This window comes from Haemaphysalis longicornis, unplaced genomic scaffold (assembly GCF_048455015.1).
Source record: "Haemaphysalis longicornis isolate Haplotype H1 unplaced genomic scaffold, Haemaphysalis longicornis Haplotype H1 scaffold_1, whole genome shotgun sequence".
NCBI lineage: Eukaryota > Metazoa > Arthropoda > Arachnida > Ixodida > Ixodidae > Haemaphysalis > Haemaphysalis longicornis.
In genome coordinates, this window is record NW_027526203.1 from 31,212,011 (window position 1) to 31,235,546 (window position 23,536).

Consider the following 23,536-nt stretch of genomic DNA (forward strand, 5'->3'; position numbering starts at 1 on the left):
GTGGTGGAGGACAGAGGTATTGTAAAAAGGCACTGGTTCGGAGTTCTCGCCAAATGCGGGCATCTGGGATGCTGAGTGAGGGGTGATGAGGGGGTTGTCTAGTGTCGTCGTCGTCGTCGTCGTAGTCATCATCATCATCATCATCACCACCACCACCACCAGCCTATCTCGCCCACTGCAGGGCAAAGGCCTATCCCATTAATCTCCAATTGCCCCGGTCCTGCGCTAACTGCGACCAATGTATCCCCGCAAACTTCTTGATCTCATCGACCCATATAACTTTCTGGCGCCCGCTGCCACGCTTGCCTTTAATAAGGAAACCACTCTGTTACCCTTAATGACCAACGATTATCTTGCCTTCGCATTACATGCCGTGCCCACGTCCATTTCTTCTTCTTAATTTCTACTAATATGTCCTTAACACGCGTTTGTTCCCTGACCCACTCCGCTCTCTTCCTGTCCCTTAATGTTACACCTATCATCTCCCGTTCCATTGCGCGCTGAGTCGTCCTCAATTTAAGTTGAACCCTCTTAGTGAGCCTCCAAGTTTCTGCCCCGTATGTGAGTACCGGTAAGATGCAGCTGTCATACACTTTCATATTCAGTTACAATGGTAGGCTGCCATTCATTATCTGAGAATGCCAGCCGAATGCACTACACCCCATTCTCATCCTTCGAGAGAGAGAGAGAGAGAGAGAGAGAGAGAGAGAGAGAGAGAGAAATAAACGTTTAATAAAAACTCTCTACCTCATCTCTACCTCATGGTTGAAATCCGGGGTCACAACTTGGCCTAAGTAGATATATTCGCTTACCACTTCCACGGCCTCGCCACCTATCTGAAACCGCTGTGCTGTCCCGAGGTTATTGATCATTACTTTAGTTTTCTGCATATTAATTTTCAGGCCCACGGTTCTACTCTGTTCGCCCAGTGCGGTAAGCATGTTTTGCAATTCGTCCCCCGAGTTACTTAGCAAGGCAACGTCATCAGCAAATCTGAGGTTACTGAGGTATTCTCCATTAACCCTTACTCCCACCTGTTCCCAATCCAATGTTCTGAATACTTCTTGTAAACATGCTGTGAATAACATCGGACAGATCGTGTCTCCTTGCCTGACGCCCTTCCTTATAGGTATTTTACTGCTCTCCTAGCCTGCTGTCTAGTGTAGGCTGGCGTTAATAGTAAAGATTTTTTTCTCTCACTCTAGCATTGTGTTTCACCGAACAGCGTGGGAAGGGATTCCTGACGGTTGTAAAGATTTATCTTCGGAGAGTAAATGAATCGCTATAACCGGTTTTACGGTATATTGTGGAAACAGCGCTATCTCTATGTGCGGATGCATAATTTGTCTGTAAGGGGCGAAAGACGCTTCATTTCATTCGCCGCGCTCAGTTTCTTGGAGCAATGATAAACCACACTGGGAAGCATACCTCGGCAAAGTTGGCGTGGCTCACTCAAACTCACTCACAATTTTTTTTTCGAATCACCACTCACTCAAACTCAGACTCAATGCTGAGCAGCACATCTGCGCTCACTCAAACTCAAACTCACATTGAGCTCAAAACTCAGAACTCACTCGGACTCAAAACTCAAAATGTACTCAGAACTCAAAATGTACTCAAACTCAAAATGTAATCAAAACTCAAAATGTACTCAAACTCAAAATGTACTCAAACTCAATTTGGACTCAAAACTCAAAATGTACTCAAAACTCAAAATGTACTCAAACTCAAAGTGTACTCAAACTCAAAATGTACTCAAAACTCAAAATGTACTCAAACTCAAAATGAACTCAAAACTCAAATTGGACTCAAAACTCAAAATGTACTCAAACTCAAAATGAACTCAAAACTCAAAATGGACTCAAAACTCAAAATGTACTCAAACTCAAAGTAAACTCAATACTCAAAATGTACTCAAACCTCAAAATGTACTCAAACTCAAAATGTGCTCGAAACTCAAAATGTACTCAAAACTCAAAATGTACTCAAACTCAAAATGGACTCAAAACTCAAAATGTACTCAAAACTCAAAATGAACTCAGAACTCAAAATGGGCTGAGAACTCAAAATGAATTCAGAACTCACATGGCCTCACAGAGATTGAGACAGTCAGAGAGTGAGAGTGAGAGTGTGAGATTGAGAGTGTGAGAGTGTGAGTGTGAGTGTGAGTGAGAGTGTGAGTGAGAGTGTGAGTGAGAGTGTGAGTGTGACTGAGTGAGAGTGTGAGTGAGAGTGAGAGTGAGAGTGAGTGTGAGTGTGAGTGTGAGTGTGAGAGTGTGAGTGAGAGTGAGTGTGAGTGTGAATGTGAATGTGAATGTGAGAGTGAGAGTGAGAGTGAGTTAGAGTGTGAGAGTGTGAGAGTGTGAGAGTGAGAGTGAGAGTGAGTGTGCGAGTGAGTGAGAGTGAGAGTGAGTGTGAGTGTCAGCGTATGAGAGTGAGAGTGAGAGTGTGAGTGAAAAAGAGAGAGTGTGAGTGAGAGTGAGGGTGTGAGTGCGAGTGCGAGTGCGAGTGCGATTGCGAGTGTGAGTGTGAGTGTGTGAGTGTGTGAGTGTGTGAGAGTGTGAGTGTGAGCGTGAGCGGGAGAGTGAGAGTGAGTGTGAGTGTGAGAGTGAGAGTGAGAGTGAGAGTGAGAGTGAGTGTGAGTGTTATAGTGTGAGTGTGAGTGTGAGTGTGAGTGTGAGTGAGTGAGTGAGTGTGAGTGAGTGAGTGAGAGTGTGTACCTTTTGCTGTATACCTTTTGCGATATCCTCATAATTATAACCAGAAAGCATTTTCATATTTATCCCACGTGACCCCCTCGACGAGACCTTTAATTTGATAGCCCACACACCCTAGCAGGGTCATATGGAATTCATACCAGTCAAACTAACCATGACTCATGACTGTAACCAGGACGCATTATTTAGGTGTCCGACATGATTCCCCTAACTAGAACCTTCAATTTGACGCCCCACATGGTTCAGCGGCCTCACCTTGAATTTAACCCCATCTATGACTCATAATGACCATCTCATGATTCGAACTACGAAGCCTTTTTTTTATTTGTACCACGTGATTCCCCTCTTCAAGACCGTAAATTTGATACCCTACACTCCCTAGCGGGGTCACTTCGAATTTTACCCCAATATAAGACTCGCCATGACAATCTAATGGTTATAACCAGGAAGCATTTTTGTATTTCTCCCACGTGATTCGGCTCATCAAGACCATTGATTTGATACCCATCACATCCTAGCGGAATCAATTTGAACGTTAAACCAATCAATGACTAACCATGACTATCTCATGATATAGCCCTACCACATTTTTGTCCCACGTGATTTTCCTTATCGGAACCTTCAATTTGATACCCCGGACACCCAGTGGCATCATTGTGAATTTTAACCTAATTTATGACCCATTTTGACTATGTCATGATAATAATCAGGAAGCACGTGATTACCCTCATCGAGACCTTTAATTTGATACGCCCTAGCGTCATGAACCTGAATTTTAACCGAATCTTTGATTTACCATGACTACGTCATGATATATCCATATCTCATGTTCGTCCCGAATGATTCCCCACATCGAGACCTTGAATTTGATTCCCCACATGCCCTCGCAGCGTCATTTTGAATTTTAACCCAATCTATGACTCATTATGACTGCCTGATGACTACAATCAGGAAGCATTTTTTTTATTTACCCCGCGTGATTCCGTTAATCCGGACCTTTCATTTGATACCTTACATGCCTTAGCCTCATCAGTTTCACTTTTCACCCAATCTAATGTGGTCATTATTCTGTCTTAAGGGGCGCTGCCCAGTCAATTCAGCTAATTCATTTGAAACAGTAGAAAGGACAGCCCCGCCCCCATTTCCCCCCGGCTCTCACCTCTTCCTTTGTGACCCCTAGTATATCAAGCCGTTAACAGTAGCAGGCGAACAACCAGCACGCCAGCGCCGCCGTGTGCTTTCCCACCACCCTTTCCCACGCTCTTAGTGGATCCGTCAGGAGGAAAAGTTAAGACAACCCTTTTTTATGACCTCACCAGTCCATTATCACTCACGCGCCCAGCCGCGAAAATTAGGTATACAGCAAGTGCTTATGGCCATAAAAATTCAACAAGAAACTAAAAAAAATCAGACACCACCTCCCTCCCAACCGATCATGCAGATCGCGATTGGTGCCATACCCGCAGGTAACTTGAATTCCGAGCCCACAGTGGCGCATGAAACTTAACAGCCAACCATAGCTGCCTGCTAGGCTACTCATATGTACTCAAACTCCAAATGGACTTAAAACTCCTGTTTACTGAGAACTCAAAATGTACTCAAAACTCAATATGTAATCAAACTCAAAATGTGCTCAAACTCAAAATGTACTCAGAACTCAAAATGGACTCAAACTCAAAATGTACTCAGAAGTCAAAATGGACTCAAACTCAAAATGGACTCAAACTCAAAATGTACTCAGAACTCAAAATGAGCCTAAACTCAAATTGTACTCAGAACTCAAAATGAACTCAAACTCAAAATGGACTCAAACTCAAAATGTACTCAGAACTCAAAATGGACTCAAACTCAAAGTGTACTGAGAACTCAAAATGGACTCAGAACTCAAAATGGACTCAAACTCAAATTGTACTCAGAACTCAAAATGGACTCAAACTCAAAATGTACTCAGAACTCAAAATGAACTCAAACTCAAAATGTACTCAGAACTCAAAATGAACTCAAACTCAAAATGTACTCAAAACTCAAAATGGACTCAAACTCAAAATGTACTCAGAACTCAAAATGGACTCAAACTCAAAATGTACTCAGACTCAAAATGGACTCAAACTCAATCGGACTCAAACTCAGTCGTGATCACTCGGCTCAAACTCACTCAAGCTCAAACTCACCATGTCACACTAGCCTCGCGCTCACTCAAACTCAAACTCACGGGTGAGTTTGAGTCCAAATGAGTCTGAGTGAGTGGACTCATGAGTGAGTTTGCCGACCTCTGCTGGGAAGTAGTCTCACAGCAGCCAAACAATTTGCAAAAATGCAACATTTTGAAAATGTCATTTGAAAATTTCGTTTTCTTTTCTGGTGTTGAAAATAGTTGATTTTGGTTTATTTATTTATTTATTTATTTATTTATTTATTTATTTATTTATTTATTCATACCGCAGCCCAATTGGGCTATCGCAGGAGTGGGTTGGTACATAGAATGCAAAACACTTTTCTGCGCAGAATAACACGTATAAAAACACAACACATTTGAATTCACTTATTCATAAAGTTTAGACATAATAGATAATAAGTACAGCAAGACATTGAAATTATGCAAAACTGACATAACACAATCAATTTAAATTGTGCAAAATTTTTTCCAAAGGCAATCACCTAATTTCACCTGGTAGTAGGTTCCATTTGTCAATTGTTCACGGAAAGAAGCTGTACTTAAATAGATTAGTTCGTGGAGAAAAGGTTGCAAGGTTGAGTTTGTGGCTATTTCTGGTAGATTTAAGTTTATCGGGCGACAAATAGCTGTTCTGTTGTGAGTAGCGCGGAGTATTCGTAAGAATATGTAACGGTTTAAGACATTCGCGTTCATGGCGCTCGGACAGGCATTGTAATTCTAGTGTAGCAAGGTGGGATGACGGCGAAAAACTCCAATCGAAACGGTGGAAAATCAAACGAATGCATTTTTTCTGAACAGATTCAAGTGTGTTAATTTCAGATACTTTATAAGGGTTCCAGATCGTACAGGCGTATTCTAAGATGGGTCGGATAAGCGTTTTATATGTTAGCGATTTCGTTTCGAGTGGAGCTTCCCGCAATGTACTGTTTTGGTAGCCTAACTTTTTTAGATCTTTGTTGCGTGTATAATCAATGTGCCTTGACCAAGACAAGGAAGATGTGAAGATGACGCCCAGGTACTTATATTCGTTCAACCGCTGCAGGGAAGAGCCGTTGAAAGAATAATTAAACAAAGAAACGGAACTGCATGTACTGAAAGATAAAGTGACCGTTTTTGTAAAGTTAATATTCATTTGCCACGTCTGGCACGACCTGCAAAATTGAGCGAAAGAATCATTTAGCAAAATATGATCATCATTCGTGTTAATTACATTGTACAACACGCAATCGTCAGCATAGAGGCGGATGTTTGCGGATATATAATTAGGCAGATCATTTATATACAATAAGAACAAAAGTGGCCCCAGGACCGAACCCTGGGGAACTCCGGATGACACGTACTACCGACGAATTTGTGGAGTTAAACGAAACATACTGGGAGCGATCATGTAAAAAGCTAGTAATCCAATCAACTAAGGCCGAGTTGTTAAGTATAACGCGAAGTTTATAACTAAGTTTCGAATGGGTAACGGTGTCGAAAGCCTTAGATAAGTCTACATAAGAGCGTGGGTAATGTCATGGGAAAATTCAACAAGCTGAGTTATTGTACTAAAGCCGCAACGAAAACCATGCTGGACGTTACACAAAATGTTATTGCATTCAAGAAACTCCATAGTATGACTGAAGATTATATGTTCGATAAGTTTACATGATTGAGACGTTAATGAAATTGGACGATAGTTCAATGGTGACTGCTTGTTGTATTTATTTATTTATTTATTTAAGGTTACCCTCAAGGCCCGGGTAGGGCGTTACAGAGGGGAGTGTGCATAAAAGGTACAGATATACAAGAAAATAATAAGCATACAGGATAAACAAGAGTACAAGTCCAAATAAAGAAGGAATGACAAAACAGCAAAATCAAGAGAAAAGTCACAAGAAAAGCACAATAATGTAGCCTGTGTACAATAGCGACAGATAAGCATTTGAAAACCGATACCTAAGGGACATGAAGTGGGAAAAAAAAAAGGCGCTACAAAACTGTTTATGATGCGATACATATTACATATATGCAGTGGCTTATATAGTCATGTCGGTGAACAGTTCGAAACCAACGACAAAATGAGTACAACAAGGCACAACAGCGCTGAAGAAATTTTAGGATCAAGTATTATTACAAACGTGGGTAGTCAAAGCTGATCTAAACAACTTATTGTTACGGATTAATACAAGGGGTTCGGGAAGGCGGTTCCAATGGTTGATTGCTTGGGGTAGAAAAGAGTAAAAGAACAGGTTTGCATGGTAATGAATGGGTTCAATTTTAAGGCAATGATCTAAGCGGCGAGATATGAAACAGGGACTCGATAGGAGCAAGTCATGGAGCGTCTCGTGATAAAAAATTTTGTGAAATAAACACAAACGTTGTATCTGGCGGCGTAAAGACAGATCAGGTAGTAGCAACTGTGATTTCATGGTCGTTACACTAGCTGTGCGATGATATTCGGAAAGGATGAAGCGGGCGGAGCGGTTTTGGATGGACTCGACAGATGAAACTAAATATGCGAGGCCAGGGTCCCATATAGAAGCGGCGTATTCTAATTTAGGGCGTATAAGTGTTTTGTACAGTTGTAGTTTCAGCGAAGATGTTAGACCAGAAAAATTACGTTTTAAATAGCCCAATGTGCGGTTCGCATTGTTTGTTATATAGTTTATATGTTGTTCCCAGGACAGATTGGATGATATGTAGACGCCCAAGTATTTATAAGAAGCTACGGTCTCAAGAATATTCCCATGAAGGGTATAATTAGGGCTGCCAGGTGTTTTTCGCGTTACTTGCATTACTTTACATTTATTTGTATTAAGTGTCATCAACCAGTCGTTACACCATGCAGAGATCATGTTAATATCGGACTGAAGTATAGCGGAGTCAATATCAGAGGTAATCTCACGGTAAAGAACACAATCATCAGCGAATAGGTTAATGGAAGACTGAACTTTACTAGGCAGGTCATTAATATAAATTAAGAAGAGCAGGGGTCCGAGGACAGAGCCTTGGGGAACACCTGAATATACCAGAGAAAAAGACGACGTGGTTTGGTTAACAGTGACAAACTGAGAGCGATTTAAGAGGAAGTTACGTAACCAGGCCAGAGCGTTAGGATCAAGGTTGAGCTTACTTAGTTTTAATATTAATAGTTCATGTGACACCTTGTCGAAAGCTTTGGCGAAATCAAGAAATATGCAGTCGACTGTGGAACCATGGTCAATTTTGCTATGAAGGGAGTTTGTAAAGCATGCTAGTTGCATGTATCATCAATTGGCTAAAACATGGGAAATGTTTTAGCCAATTTCCATACTAACGGCACAGTCGCAGTAAAGATTTATTAAAAATTACAGTCAAGTACCGGCTCGTCCAGACACGGTATCTAACCAGAAAAGCATTGTTAATTCCATCAGGACCGCAGGATTTCTTATTGTCCAGGTGCAAAATTAAATTTAGAACCCCCTCGACAGACACGGTTATATCGCCAATTGAGTAATACGACTCGTGTGGTAAATCGAGTATTTCGAAGTTGTCTGTTATGAATACTGACTGGAAGTACTGATTGAAGGCAGTGGCGATAGTTATAGGGTCACTAGACGGGACATTGTTAACTAGGATAGTATTAGTAGAGGATGAAGAGGGTATAATTGAACTCCAAAATTTCCTAGGGTTAGTTTTCAGTAAACCTTGTAATGTAACCTTAAAGTAAATATCTTTAGATGAATTCATTTTGAGGTGGAGCTCTTCTTTAGCTTCGTTAAATTCGGCGTTTTTAAGGGGATCACCTTTTCGTTTTGCACGCCTTAACCTCGCAACACGATGCGACAGGTGAAGTATATCAGCCAAGATCCAAGGGAGGCGAGGATTTTTCTTTTTTGTTTTAAGGGGCACAAAGCGCTGTAGACAGGTTGCAACAATATTTTCGAAAGAAGCCACCAAGAAATTCAGATCATTCGATGAACTAAGTTGTTCGAAATCGTCAGAAGAATCGCTTAAATAATCGATAATGGAGGAATCGTCGGCGCGTGAAAAATCAGGAAATGTAGAGTAAACAAAGCAATTGTTGCGAACCGGAACGGGTATGGAAACAAGAACAGCCATGTGATCTGAAATGCCATCAGTAACCTCGCATTCATAGCCGTTATCTAATAGATGGGGACTAACAAACACTAAATCCAAAACCTCTATTGTTGGCTTCGACGATTAGTTTCAAACCAAAGGATAATGAAAAATCTAAAAGGACTTTGCTTATTTCCACGTCATAACCGGTGAGAGATAAAGAAGGCCACAGAATACCGGGAGCGTTGAAATCGCCGAGACAGATCAAGCTTGAAGACGAGATACGCTCGTGCATGAACGAAGTTAAAGCGAGCAACTGAGCTACGTTCGATGACGGCGGACGATAGATAACACCGAAGGTAATGGAAAAGTTCCCGAAAAAGACCTTGCACCAAACAGATTCGGTGTCAGGCGGGCTGGGGAGTACTGAAAATTGAAGGTCATACCGCAAAGATAACGCAACACCTCCCCCTCTCCCATGTCGCCGATCAGTTCTAAGAACAGTGAAACCTGGTGGTGTTACCTCGCTGTCGTAAACGTTATCGTGTAACCATGACTCAGTCACGCCAACAATATGGGGTAAATGGGTGGCGACCAGTGAAAGAAAATTTGGGAATTTATTAGCTAAGCTTCGGGCATTAACATTAAGGACGCGCAATGGCTCTTGTATGTTACTTGGGCGTCAGGGGGTTACAGTAGCAGCATTGGATGCGGCTTTTGGAGGGCGAGAAGGAACCCTGACGAGGGTGTTAGTATTATCGTCCCAGTTGTCCGTTGTCCCAGGCTCCTCTTTACAATCCACAAAGTCTTATAAGTACTTAGGTGTTCACATCAAGAATGATCTCTCCTGGACCGTCCACATAGCTCTTGGGTATCTGCAGCGTACAATGAAACTTGCTCCTTTTCACTTAAAACTGCTAGCCTATAAAACCCTAATCCGCCCTAACTTAGAGTATGCAGCCGCCATATGGGATCCGCATCAGAAGTACCTAACCGATAACATAGAAGCAATTCAAAACCGCGCGGTTAGATTCACTTTCTCGGACTACTCATCATTTACTAGTGTCACAGACCTGAAATCACGCGTAGCTCTTCCTCCCCTCAGCCACCGCCGTAAGCTTGCGAGGCTGGCATTATTTCACCGGTTTTATCATTCTTTATCACCCAACAATTACATCGTGCCGAAACCCCATGCATCTAGCCGAAGCAATAATGAACTACAAGTAACATACCCTCGCCCCCGTACTAACACGTTTGCGCAGTCATTTTTTATTCGCACTACAAAGGAATGGAACAATCTTCCAGATCACGTGGTTCAATTAAGAAACCTTGACCAGTTCAAGTCGTCGCTTACAGCGCCCGGGATTGTGTGATATATTGGTGCCGTTTTTTTGTTTGATGCCCTTCGCTTTATGATTGCTATTTCCAGCTTAATCTTTTTTTTTCGTTGTTTTCATCATATTTGTGTTCCAGCCTTACCGCTAATGCATTGCGTATTGATACTATTTCCGTGTCCGCTGAATTTTACATTCTTGTACATTTTTTCGAACCGACGTTGTGCATTTTATTTTTGTTATCATGGAGCGAATGTCACCCTTCTATGCTCGTACCAAGTGTATTTTTGTACCACCCCTCATGTAATGCCTCCACTGCGGAGGCCCTTGAGGTATTAAAATAAATAAATAAATAAATAAATAAATAAATAAATAAATAAATAAATAAATAAATAAATAAATAAATAAATAAATAAATAAATAAATAAATAAATAAATAAATAAATAAATAAATAAATAAATAAATAAATAAATAAATAAATAAATAAATAAATAAATAAATAAATAAGTTGTGCCGAACTTTATCAATAAACGCGTGGTCGAAGCTTAAGTGAACCATCGAGCCATTATCGCGGAAGGGCTTAGTTGCCTCCCATATTTTTTTCCGGATTGAACGTATGCGTATAGAACAGTCTTCTGAAATGCGAAAGTCAGAATATTTAAGCTTGTGGCCATTTTTGAGGACGTTTGTTTTTTCTCGGTAGTCATTAAGTTTCATCATAACCGGGCGCGGGCGATCGGCATGCTTCCGGCCTCCTGGGGCACCTTTCAGTACTCGGACAATCGATTTCAAGCTCTTTCCCGAACCACGCGGAAATGTTAGACAGCAGAATGTCGTGGGTTTCATCTTGCGCCCCTAGAAATCCGTGCAGCAGCAAGTTATTACGCCGGGAACGATTTTCTAACTCATCATTGCTCAAAGAGAGTTGGTCTATTTTGATTTTTAGTTGATGAAGCTCACTTTTCACATTGTCGTTGAGCGTGGCAGATGGAAGGGCGGCAGGAACCGACTCCAGTGCGGAGACGCGTGCCTCTAGGGCGTCAAACTGGGAGTTGATCATTTGATTAAAGTTCTCGATTTCTGTTATTTCCTGCGATATGCGTTTCTGCCCCTTAATTAATTCCGCAAGCATTTGAGGAACGGCCGACCGGTCAACAGCATTGACTTCTCGGGGCCACGGTTTCCTCAGCCGTAGAAAAGTTTCGAAAACGAGTATCAGAGGCCGGAACATCCTTTCCCTTGTGTTGCTTATTGGGCCCAGGGTTAAGTTCAACATCGCCGCACAAAAGAAGGCTCCTGACGCAGTAAATTACGGCACAATATCAATAGTTGTCAGGTCAATAGTTGTCAAGTTGATGTCATCTTTTTGGATTTCACAAAGACATTTGATCTTGTTCCTCATGATTAGCTTATTCAAAAACTGGAATCGATTGGCCTTCCTGAATTTATAATTTCCTGGATTTCTTCCTACTTGTCTGACCACGTTCAGTTTGTAAGCATTGCCGGTAATTGCTCTGACCCGCTCCCTGTAACTTCTGGGGTTCCCCAAGGGAGTGTTCTTGGGCCCTTGATATTTTTAATTTATATTAATGACATTGTTCATACTGTTTCCGCGCCGGTTCAGATCAGACTGTTTGCTGATGATTGTGTGCTGTTTAATGAAATCACTTCCCACGACGACCAGGTCTTGCTAAACACTAACCTCCATAATATCTTTGCATGGTGCGAGCAATGGAAGATGAGGTTAAACACAGACAAAACCGTCTTTATGGGAGTAAGCAACAAAAAAACTATTTTACCATTTACATATCAATCTGGTACCCAGACACTAGCTGAGGTTGTTGAGTATAAGTACCTTGGTGTCACTCTAACCAACAGCCTGAGCTGGAATAAGCACATCTCTAATGTTTGCGCGCTCTCTTTCCGTAAACTTGGTTTTTGAGACACAAACTGAAGCATGCTCCTTCTACTGTTAAAAGACTAACTTACTTGACTGTTATACGACCCTCGTTCGAATATGCATCAATCGTCTGGGACCCATACACAAAAAGAAATATCGAGGATCTTGAACTAATCCAACGCAAAGCGGTCCGTTTTATTTACTCCAAGTACCGAAAAACTGATTCCCCCACAAACCTTATGAAAGAAAACAGTATACCCACACTTGAAAAACGTCGTAGAATTCACAGGATCAAATTTCTTTTTCTTTTGAATAACAACAAGCTGTCAGTAAAACGTGATTTGTATCTAAAACCGCTTACGACAAGACAAACCCGGCATCGGCAGACTCATTCATTAACACCGTATTTCGCCAGAACAAACATTTTCAAATACTCGTACTTTCCTCGAACCATAAACGACTGGAACTTCCTACCTCAGTCGTTAACCGGCTCTGTAGAAGCACTTGATCGTATTGAACCATGACCCATGATGTATCTTTTTGTATCTTTTTATTGTTCTTGCTGATTTACAGTTGTGTGCAGTGTTATATTCTTGCCCCTTCTGCTGGGGCGCTTAAATGGGCCTGCAGTATTCTGTACATAAATAAATAAATAAATAAATAAATAAATAAATAAATAAATAAATAAATAAATAAATAAATAAATAAATAAATAAATAAATAAATAAATAAATAAATAAATAAAAAATAAAAAAATAAATAAATAAATAAATAAATAATTTAACTATCAAGGAGATTACTCCGGGAGTCTCATTGCAGTGCACTATTGATAGCCTATTGGCGGCATACTATTTATAACAGTATGCAGAGGTATTTTGATAGATCTCGAGACGACTATTGACCGTATTGAGAGTTATCAATAGTTGTGCATCAATACTGCGAAACCGTTTGAAAGCGAACGTTTGCTATCTTTTTGTTCCCCCCTCCTTCCTGGTGCGACCACGTGTTAAGTTGAAGCTTTGGAACTGCGCCCGCTGCAGTGAGTACGAAGGAGCACGCTTGACTCGCGCGTGGGAAGTAGCGCCTCCAGGCGTCATTCAGGCCTTTTGTTCACTCAAACGCACAAAAAAAAAAAAAAAAAAACAAGAAAAAGAAAACAAGCCGAAGAAATGTACGCACTGAATATTCGGTCGGCGCGACGCTCACACGACTGGCAAGCACGAAGTTTGACCCAGGATAGGCCAGAGGAGGTGGAATGCCCCTTTCAGCACACACCTATGCGCCCCTTCCCGGCGCGTTGACCCGTATACTCTCCGAAGGAGTGTACATGCACGCCAGTAGAGTCTTGACAAACCGCCGACGCCATTGTCTCAGCTTTGCCACTCCCGTGCGTTTCTTCCCGGCCCCCACTGGACGGAATGGCAGCGCAGCTGAGCGGCCAAAGCAATGGGTGCCTATACCGTTTGTGTTTCCATTGACAACAACATCTACATAGAGGCATCCGCACAAGCGCATCATGGCTCGGTCGATGGCGCAGGCAGACGGAGCGCCGCTGTGTATATATAGACGTATACAAATGATTCACGCGGATCACTTGCCATCGGCCGCTCGCCGCAGACCTCGAAATCATCCAAACGGGGAGAGAAAAGGGGCGACGTCGGAGCTTGGCCTAAATGATGGCTCGAGCGATAAGCAGGCCGAGGGAAGAAGGGCACAGACGGGCTACGTGGATGACCGTCTCGGCGGGGGCGGGGCTGCCCGCATCCGCTCGATCCGAGAAGGCGCAGCTGCTGCCCGGAGGGGGGAGGAGGCGGTGGCTTCCGAGGAACCCAGTGTCTGCGCCCGGGGCTCTGAGGAGACGTCGGCGAGCGCGACTCAGCGGCTCCATCGATCGGGGCCGCGCACGCGCGGTCTGACCCGCCGCTCTGCACAGTACAGCAGGAACGCGCCGCATGCGACCAGTAGCGGGCACGGAGTGGTCGGCCTTGCTTGATTCGGTCGCCCGTTGTGTATTCATTGTGAGGCGGGGAAGGTTGCAGACAAATTGGGGCTTTGCGCTCCGAAGCAACACCCACGGATTTTAATTTATGAAGCGAGTTGTGCCGGGCCGGCCACAGGTTAATTTACGCGACCTGGGGATACATTGTGGAAAAAAAAAAAAAAAAAAAGGAGCGAAGAAAGACGGCGACGCAGAATAGAACGTACACAGGACGAATAGTCGCGACTGGGAACACCTGGAGGCGTCTTAACATGCGTCTGACGCCAGTGTATGGGCTCGCACGGTTGTTTTTCTTCGTCAGCACGGGAAATTTTTATCTGGCTGCTGCCTTCCTTCTTTGCTATTTCCTTAGGGGGTGAGGCGGTAGATGGCACAAGAGGAAGAGAAAGCTTCAAATAACAGCTGACTACGCGTGCGCCGCTGAGCTTGCCCACTCGCATCTCTTTTTCTCGCGGTTTATCTCGTTTTATAGCCGTTATTACGGTGCACGCGCCGCCGAAGGCAAGTAATCTGGCCTCTGCAATTCTTATTGGTGCTTTCCCGCATCCACTCAATGCCTACAAATGGGCCAATGCTCACGAAGGGGCAGCGTTTACAAAGGGACGGAACAATTTTCTGCAGCGAAGCTGTATACGTCTAGGCCCCATAGGTTTCATCGCCATGGGCAAAAATGACCTCCGTGGGCAAAAACGCCAAGACCTAAGACGCCGAGCCCATGCGTCAGACTAATCAGGCATGCAGCATAGAGCGCATAATTCGTTTAAGAAAACCACAAAACAAGCATCGGAACGCTCTGTGGATGATACCCCCCCCCCCCCCCCCCAGTATGTCTTCCTGGTAAACGTTCTGTTTGCAGGTTATGTTTGAAGGCTAAAAAGGACTAGTGTCAATAATAGAGCAGTTCTTGCATAAGACGCCGATCGCGTCCGTCAGGCTCAGCAGGAGCCAGCATTTGCCGCCAGAGAAGCCGAGTGTAGTGTCAATAAGGCATTCGAGTACCGTCGCTGAGGCACACAAGTCCCTAACGGCGGCCATTTTGTCGTTTCAGTGTTGCGAGATTGCCGCATCTATGGTATCGCCGTTAAGTTCGACCGGGTCGTTTGTTAACAACACTACCGTAGATGCAGCAGAACGGCATTTTTGGGCACATTTCCTACGCTGAAATGCTGTTACACGCGTTACCTTTGATTCGCATTAGGAACGACGTCAGTCGCGCGCAGCCGCACAGCAGGGTGGACAAGATAAGCCTACCAGAAATGAACGACTAGAACGCATAAACAGCAAAATGGCGGCACCCATGAACCGTCGCAGAGTAAAGAAATGTCACGTAATGCGAACTGACCAATAATCATGGCAGCGGCACGAAACAATGGGATAAAAAAGTGCCGGTACTCTGTACCCTTATCTAGCGACACTGGCCGAGCGCAACCGACAAGCCCGCCGAGACAGCGAGAAACATTTCGTGCTGTCCTCCATCATCATTGGTAGTGGTTTACAACCGCTTTGCTGGACATCCACTTTCGCAGGGCGGGATGGTGACCGATTTTTTTTCCTGCCTTATTTGGCGCCATGCACGTGGTATATCTTTACGAGTTTCCAGAAGCGAACGCAACGGGCCTCGGTGCAGGTGTCCTGAAAGTAACGCAGTAGGCAACCCCTTTCTCGCCCCAAGATACCGAGAAGCTTCGAATATAGGTTGCCAAGGGTGTGCAGACCGGTCGACAGCGCTGCTTGGGATCGGGCTGCTGTATGAGTCGCCTTTAAGGCAGGAGATCCATCGATAGCGTTGAAAGGGTCTAAAGCCACCCGTCTCAATTCCCAACCTCCAGCATTTTGTTGAGGCGATGATTGAGAACGGAGTTATCGTTTGCCAAGAGAGTGCACGTTCATTTCGTTTCCCGCGCCGTTCGTAAGGCTGTGGGCGGTATACCGTTGTGTTGGCTCAGTGTTATTGCTGAACTGGAGCTGCGCACGTCAGCGACTACACCAGACTACTTTTAGTGGCGTAAGCATTCTTTGGCGAATACCGCAGAAAAATCAACGGCGCCACTAAAAAACGCGTGACCTCTTTTATGTGCAACATAAATGCATGATTTGTCAAATTACCCCATGTAATCGTTTTACTTGTGTAAACGTGCGTGATTGGGACCTCCTGAATAGATAAGGGAACCGAGTTTCAAAAAGAAAGAAAAACGGCAGCATCTCCACTCCGCGGATGATGGCGAGGATGCGGAGCACGGTGACTCGAAATAACATCCAAGTTGCGCCCCGAGTGACATCCGATTTGCGCCCCGACCGTCATTCGATTTGGGCCGTGAGTTGCACCTTGATTTTTCCCTAAATCGCTTGATGGTGGGGTGCGCACAGATGGACGCGGACGGGCATTGGGATGTCCTAATGTACTCCGAACCGTTGCAGGCTACGGAGCCGTTTGACTCTCAGGTACTGACTCACGGTAGTAGCCCAGTGGGTAAGACGACTGACACTAACTCTGCCTTGTCAAGCAGACAGAGGCTCGTATCCTGCCGGTGCGTGTGCGATTTTTTGCGATTTTTAATGCTATGCGCATGGACGCGGACGGACTATGTGAGGTCCTAAAGTGTTCCGCACCTAATAAGGGCTACCATTTGGCAGCAATGCTTATATGTATAGTGGGGAAGCTGTCTTAAAAGTGACTCAGTGTACAGTATACACCTGGCCTTCATAATTTCATGATTGCCTTTATGATATGTGATTGCCGTGACCCTGAAAGGGTTAACTGCCTGGTGATAAAATGTCTTTCCAGCATTGCATATGTGTACAATAGTGAACGCGAATTTGGAGGGGCTTCGTGTCTATCCGCGGGAAAGAATACTTGCTCATTATAGTAGACAATTTTCAGAATTTTTTGGTGGTAGCATCTGTTGGGCGTGCAACGAAGTTCTCCTATAATTGCTGGGAGCCGGGTGCTCCGTCTTCAACAGTCTTTCATGATTTCTGCACATCGTTTGAGCATGAATACACACTAACGTATGCTGTTTTGAGCAGTTGAGCAGGATTTGGCCTGTCCTCTGCTCCGCTCCTTTGCCGCATGATATTGCTGAACAATCTCCCTTGAGCGGTGCAAACGTCTCACGTTTCTGAGATGTACGCATTGAGGGCACGCAAAAGAAAACAACAAAGGGGTTACCGGTATGATCAGGAGCTTTTGTAAATCACTTTGCGTAACATCACTCCTTTGGCGCTATTCATAAGGAAGCACATTAGAAAACGGTGAAACTAGATTTCAACACACGCTTCCCTACACGCACTGCGCAATATGTCGTCCCCAGCAGCCTTCACGTTTTCTTTCCGCTAGGGGCGTGCGTGTGTTGGGACAAAGTGAGTGCTCAGATACTCTAAAAAAAGTCTAACGGCAGACGAACGGCACAGCGCGGGGGGGAGGGGGGGGGCAGAAAACCTTCGTTAACGGAAAGTATCTCCGTGGACAGATGCGTAATGATGAGATGATGATGGTGATGACTAATGCTTCTTTTTTAAACAAGGGTGAAGGCATATGCCATCTCGCCTGTGCCATTTAATGTCTACAGCTGCTTGGCTTTTGTTTACATTCCGACCCATATTTCGCTTTAGATTACACCCTTACTGAAACTGGGATTGTAACCCGAAAAAATTGCGCGCCGTGGTTTCGAGAAACCACCCTGGCGGCGCTGCTCATGCTTCATAATTGGGTTTCGCGTTTATTTTGCTCATGGAATTCACAGTAAAGCAAAGTTAAACGTTTAATTCTGAAAACCCAAATAAATGAGCTAACGAGTACTAGTACTAAAAATTTTATGAATAGAAAGGGGGCACAAGCACCCTGGGGGGCGAATGGTGCTGGGGTAGGTGAAAAACCTCAGACATCCAACTTCACATAAAATGGTCTTTGTTCATGTTCAAGTTCACTCAGCACTGGCAGGTTTCACATGTTTTGTCGTAGAGTAGCTTCAGCAAGGATGAGCGAAGTTGGTTCAGACCATGATTACACAAGTTTGTATAGACCGTTGGCTAAGGCGTATGCGGTGATCTGTCCAAGAAATGAAGGCTCTGTTCTTACTTGCTGCAGGTGTTCTGCCTCTGACGCGAGTGGGGGGCCATCGCTTAGGAGTCTCGCATGACCGTCGCTGAAATAAGAGCATTTCCAAAGTAAATGGAACAAGTTCGGCGTGCAACGGGTGTTGCAGTAGCGGCAACGTTGCGGAATGGAACTAGCGGGTGCTGTCCATTTATGCACGATACGTGGGATCAGGGCCGAGTCGGCATAGATTTTCTTAGCCATGATTTAAAGTCTTTCTTATTCAGTGAAGCAGCCTAACCCAAGAATCACTGCCGCCTCCCCGACTCCTCATCTTAAGGAAAGGCTGCAATAGTGGCGAGGGCGCAAGATTTGTTGGCATTACAGTAGTAGTACACACGTAAATAAGGAAAAAAACACACCCACAAATACCATAGAAACGGATAGGGGAGGTACAGAAAACACGGACCTACACAATACTAGAACAATAAAAAAGCAAACAGAGATTTCTGAAAAATTCACTATCATCAAGCATTAGATGCCGTGTACGTGTTCTTGCGAGGGCTCGGTGGAGAACCTATTGAAACATCCATCAGACCTTCTGGAGCTTTTGGCCTTCAGATCTCAAGAAGAAAAACCTAATTAAAGAGGCTGCATGTGTGATGTCATTAACCTTGAGCTCAGCGGTGGCTATACTGTGGCCGAATGGGAGCGTTGGCCACCGATAACATCAATACACGGGGATTGAAAACAACTGTGCTGCCTTTTCAGCCCGACACGCTCAGCTAAAAAGAGAGAAGACGTTTCTTTTTCAGGTCTCGAGTACCTTCACACACGGTGAAAGAGGAAACGGAGATTTCATCTTCCTTTTTACTGGTTAATTCATTAAGCTTAATAATGTGCCCTAGCATCTCCATCCAGCCATCACATGTAGCGCGGAATGTAGGCAAGCTTTCGAAACCTCACGAAGGCACGGATAGATGGGAAGGCGGGGACCAAAAACCGCAGTGCGTTGCGAGCACAGCGGGTGAACATTTCGAGTGCCAACGGGGGCAGGGAAAACTGTAAAGGAGTGCTACGAGTAACCATAGCCGTATAGCTGACGCAAAGCTATTTCTCCCTTAAATGAGATCATTAAAATAAATATACATGGGGTAACGTCCAAAATGCGAATCTAAAACGACGAGTTTCACGTGGCCAGTTACCTCGTGTACATTATTTTTCAAGACTCCATCCTCGTGAAGGCTGTTGTATCTTATGAGCATCTCAAAGTGCACATGATTAACAAGTTGTCGTCTTCGCGTCACATTGATGCCGCAACATCTAGGACGAACTGGGTGATAAGCACTTCAAACAACCTGTTTCTTTCACTCGGTCAGCCACAAAAAGCAGTTATGTATAAGTGACGTCCGTGTAGTATTACAGTTGGCGCCATAAGGAGGGATTCCAGTCATATAGCTTTAATAATAACAACAATAATAATAACTTTATACCATCATCAGTGCAGAGAGAAATAAACATGCATCAGAACACCCAAAACAAGTACGGACTTTTAATTTGTTCACGCACGCAATGCGCGTTATGCGTGCATGCTATCCGTTTAATTTTATTCGAAAACTGGCGACTTTGTCACCGCAGCTGACCTCAGCAAATCGGCGAGGATAATGGCGTGAGAGAAGCGGCGGCACGTTTGAACGCAGTTTTCTTGTGCAAAAAAAAATGGATGTAGATCGATAAAAAGAATTTCGTGCTAGACTTTAATCTCGTAAGACAATTACAGAATACGTGCAGCTCACTTTGGAGTCCCGCTAAAATGTTTTTTTTTATTTACAGAACGTGGTGGATGCCTTGCTATGGACAAAAAAATGTATGAAAGTACGTAAATCACTACCTGCAATTGTCGTCATTACCAGCATTGACAAAAATTGCGGAATCTATTTATGAGGCTGGATCGGGATGTATGTATGTACATGTGTTACGATGCGTCATCATCGTCACCATGACCCGCTCCTAGCTAATAGGGAGCAGTTGACTGATGACTAATACATTTGAACTTTGATTTCAAGAAGCGAAAGGGATTGGCGCATTATTCGTTAAATCGGTAACTTGGTAATATCGAGAATGCATTAAGCCTATAGGCAACGAGGGGGGATGAAATTCGTACAATCGGGTTTCATGAAATCACGGTTCAAATGTATGCGATACCGCTTCCTGTACAGGCACTGGCCGGTATTTGGCAGTATGGTGGGATAACACACGCACTTTTTCTTCTTTCTGTACTCCAGAGAGGGAATCAGGAGACAAATCACGATCCCCTTGACCGGGGTCAGACCCGCCGCGGTGGCTCAGTGGCTAAGGCGTTGCGCTGCTGAGCACAAGGTCGCGGGTTCGATTCCCGGCCGCGGCGGCCGCTTTTCTGATGGAGGCGAAAAGCAAAAACGTCCGTGTGTACGAGATTTCGGCGCACGATAAAGATCCCCAGGTGGTCAAAATTAATCCGGAGCACTCCACTACGGCGCGCCTCATCGCCTGCGTTGCGTCGGCGCGTTAAACCCCACAATCAATCAGTCAATTGACCGGGGTCAGAGGCGTGCCACCCGCTCCTCACCTTTTGGGGGGTGTGGGAGGAAGGCGGAGGCGGAATGGAGGAGTGTTTTTTTGTTTGTGTGCTTGAGTGTGTGTATAACGCAGACACCCAGTCTCCTTATGTTCATGTCCCTAATGCTTCTTTCGAAAGTGGACTTAACCCAGAATTTCTTCCTGCGTTTTTTTCAGACTCTTTGTCCTTCTACTCATCGAAACGTAAGTTACATATTTATCTATTTATGGTTACGTTCTTTAGCGACAAGTCAGCTTGTGTAGTGTAAGAAGCGTTTGAGTAGGCGCAAAGCCTGTTGCCGCAAGTATTGAAAGTAGCGGCCCTCGTGCTTGTTGGAGTGCGCATTAAAGAAATTTCCCCGCATCAGAACGCATCGTTATAACTACGTGGAATAACAAGTGCATCGAAAACGACACAAGGGAGAACGCCTGACCCCGTAGGGGCGAACAGAGATATATTATGGAACCCCTTCTCGTTCACATGAAATCCTCCACTTCGCGTGTGCTTGGACCCACGTCGTGTGTCGCTTAGTGTCGCCTTGGACCTCTTGCACAGATGAGGGTTCACCAGCCTACTATCGATTTGCCGTACATTGCCCCATCCAATGGCGCATGCAAGCAGTGCAGAACCATGTGACTTTACGGCGGCGCCCTGGGTTACTCCAAATCGTGCGCTCGTCACCGCATATTCACAGCTGCAACGCAGGCTTAATTACGTAGTCACCAGGTCCCCTTTCACGTGGTTCTCCCGTCGTTCATATGCTCCTACCAGGCCCTTCTGTAGGGAGCTGCGCCTCAGTTTCCGCCGAAGCTTCCGCCCTATGATTTCCTGTTTCATTTTTATTGCACCATGACAGTAGTTGTGTAAAACCGCCGCGTTTTTACACAAGTCCCACTTCCGTGCAGCTGTTGCGATTTCTCTAGGATTTCGAAGCGTATGTTATCGCGGTGTGTGCAGATTATCTGGTACGGGTGGTTTTTCTCGAAATGAAGCTTTTCTACTGCGTGTATGCGAAGTACTAGTGAATTCGTGTGCGCCTACCTCACACCACTGACGTTTGCAAGCATGTCCATATGAAAACATCGGCGTTCGCTGTATACCACGCAATTGTGCCCTACGCGATACGCGTTTCATTTTCGGCCCGCGAATAAATGCACTCCTGTAGTTCGGGCAACGTTTCTTGTCAGTGGAGGGAAGCGTATTCTGGAGGGGTAGAGGCTGCGTAAGGGTAGAGATATACCGGCGGGGACTTAATATTGCAGACCATGCGAGCGCGTGGCAAAAGCAACCGATGCGCACTCTGGAGCCCCGATGCATGTTGTCGAGACCGGCGCCGCGCGCATGCGCGTCCTGTTTTACTCGCAGGCACGCTGATTTTCTTGCTTCCTGGAGCGGTGCTGAGATGGTCACTGAAGCACCGCAGAGCGACGTCTTTGTAGCATTCCTTTCATTCCGATTGCACATTTGGAGCCTATTGTGCTAATGCTTGCGCCGGCTTATCGAAATATAGAAATATAGAAACGACTTATAGAAATTATCTCGTTTTTTTAATGTCTACTTCCTTACTTAAAAATGATAGCGAGACATACCCATGTAAATTGTCTGTTCGTTCTGCGCGCCGACATTCGTAAAAATGGCACCTCGGGTTCCCATCGGAGAACGCCGTAACTTTGTTCGCTACTTTTCTCCGTAATATTAATCGTTACTTAGGGCCTTCCAAAGCTTTTTTTTTTTGTCTCTGAGAAACGGGTGTTCAGCCACTGCCAAACAATCAGCTTGTCCTCTTTCGTTGTTGACCTTGTCCTTCCGCTCCGCCGGGCATCTGCAAGCTGGCCCTTTTCTGAGGAGGCGGAAAGAAAACGCTCGAGTGTGTTCGAGATTTCAGCGCACGTTTATCATCATCACCACCAGCCTATCTACGCCAACTGCAGGGCAAAGGTCTGTCCCATTAATCTCCAATTTCCCCGGCACATGTTAAACATCCCCAGGTGGTCAAAATTGATCGGGAGCTTTCCACTACGGCGCGCCTCATCTCCTATAGCGTGCAGGCGTTAAAACCTCATAATCAATCGATGCAAGCCGGTCTTCTTTATACCTGTACGAATGAATAGCTTGGCTAACGGCATCTCTTGGCCTATTGGTAAGCCGGCAAACGCCCTTTTCAGGAATGGCTTCTAAAAACTAGCGAATAATATTACGGTGTTCTTCAATGGGAACCCAAGGTGGCATTTTTATGAATACCGACAGGCAGAGCGAACAGACAATTTATATGGATATAGTGCGTGCTTCTATCATTTTTAAGTAAGGAAGTAGACATTAAAAACACTGAAATAATTTATTTCATAGAACTTGCAACTAGCCTACTTATCGGCAGCGGCAAGCGAGCTGATAGATAAGTCCAGTGGCCTAATAGTGTACAAAATAAACAAGATGAATGAAGGTTCGCGATTCATATCGTTGGCATTTCGTTGTCCCTAGCGCGGCACCCTGTGATTGTGCTTCCTACGCGCTTCATTCGGTGACGCCATTCGCAAGCCGCTAGTATCGTCGTCTTTAACTGATAAAGCGCAAAACAAACAAACAAAACATTCCGAGCAAGTGCTTATGAGGACGCGAGGAGGCATTGCGCAAAGCAGGCGCAATCGTCAAATTAGGCCTCAAATGTGCCGTCGGGACCAAAGGGATGCTACAAAGGCGTCGCTCTGCGGTGCTTCAGTGAACATCTCAGCACCG

General features: G+C 44.6%; 1 protein-coding gene and 1 pseudogene across 1 annotated transcript in view; one reads left to right on the forward strand and one right to left on the reverse strand.

Moving 5' to 3' along the window:
• LOC144175713 (pituitary homeobox 3-like) overlaps positions 1-23,536 on the forward strand; it is a 228,779-nt gene that overhangs the window by 35,747 nt on the left and 169,496 nt on the right. Inside the window, exon 2 of the mRNA XM_077704751.1 lies at positions 20,980-21,006. Coding sequence (XP_077560877.1) covers positions 20,980-21,006 — 27 coding nt within the window. The remainder of the gene's footprint in view (positions 1-20,979; positions 21,007-23,536) is intronic.
• On the reverse strand, positions 9,753-11,401 carry LOC144173948 (uncharacterized; annotated as a pseudogene).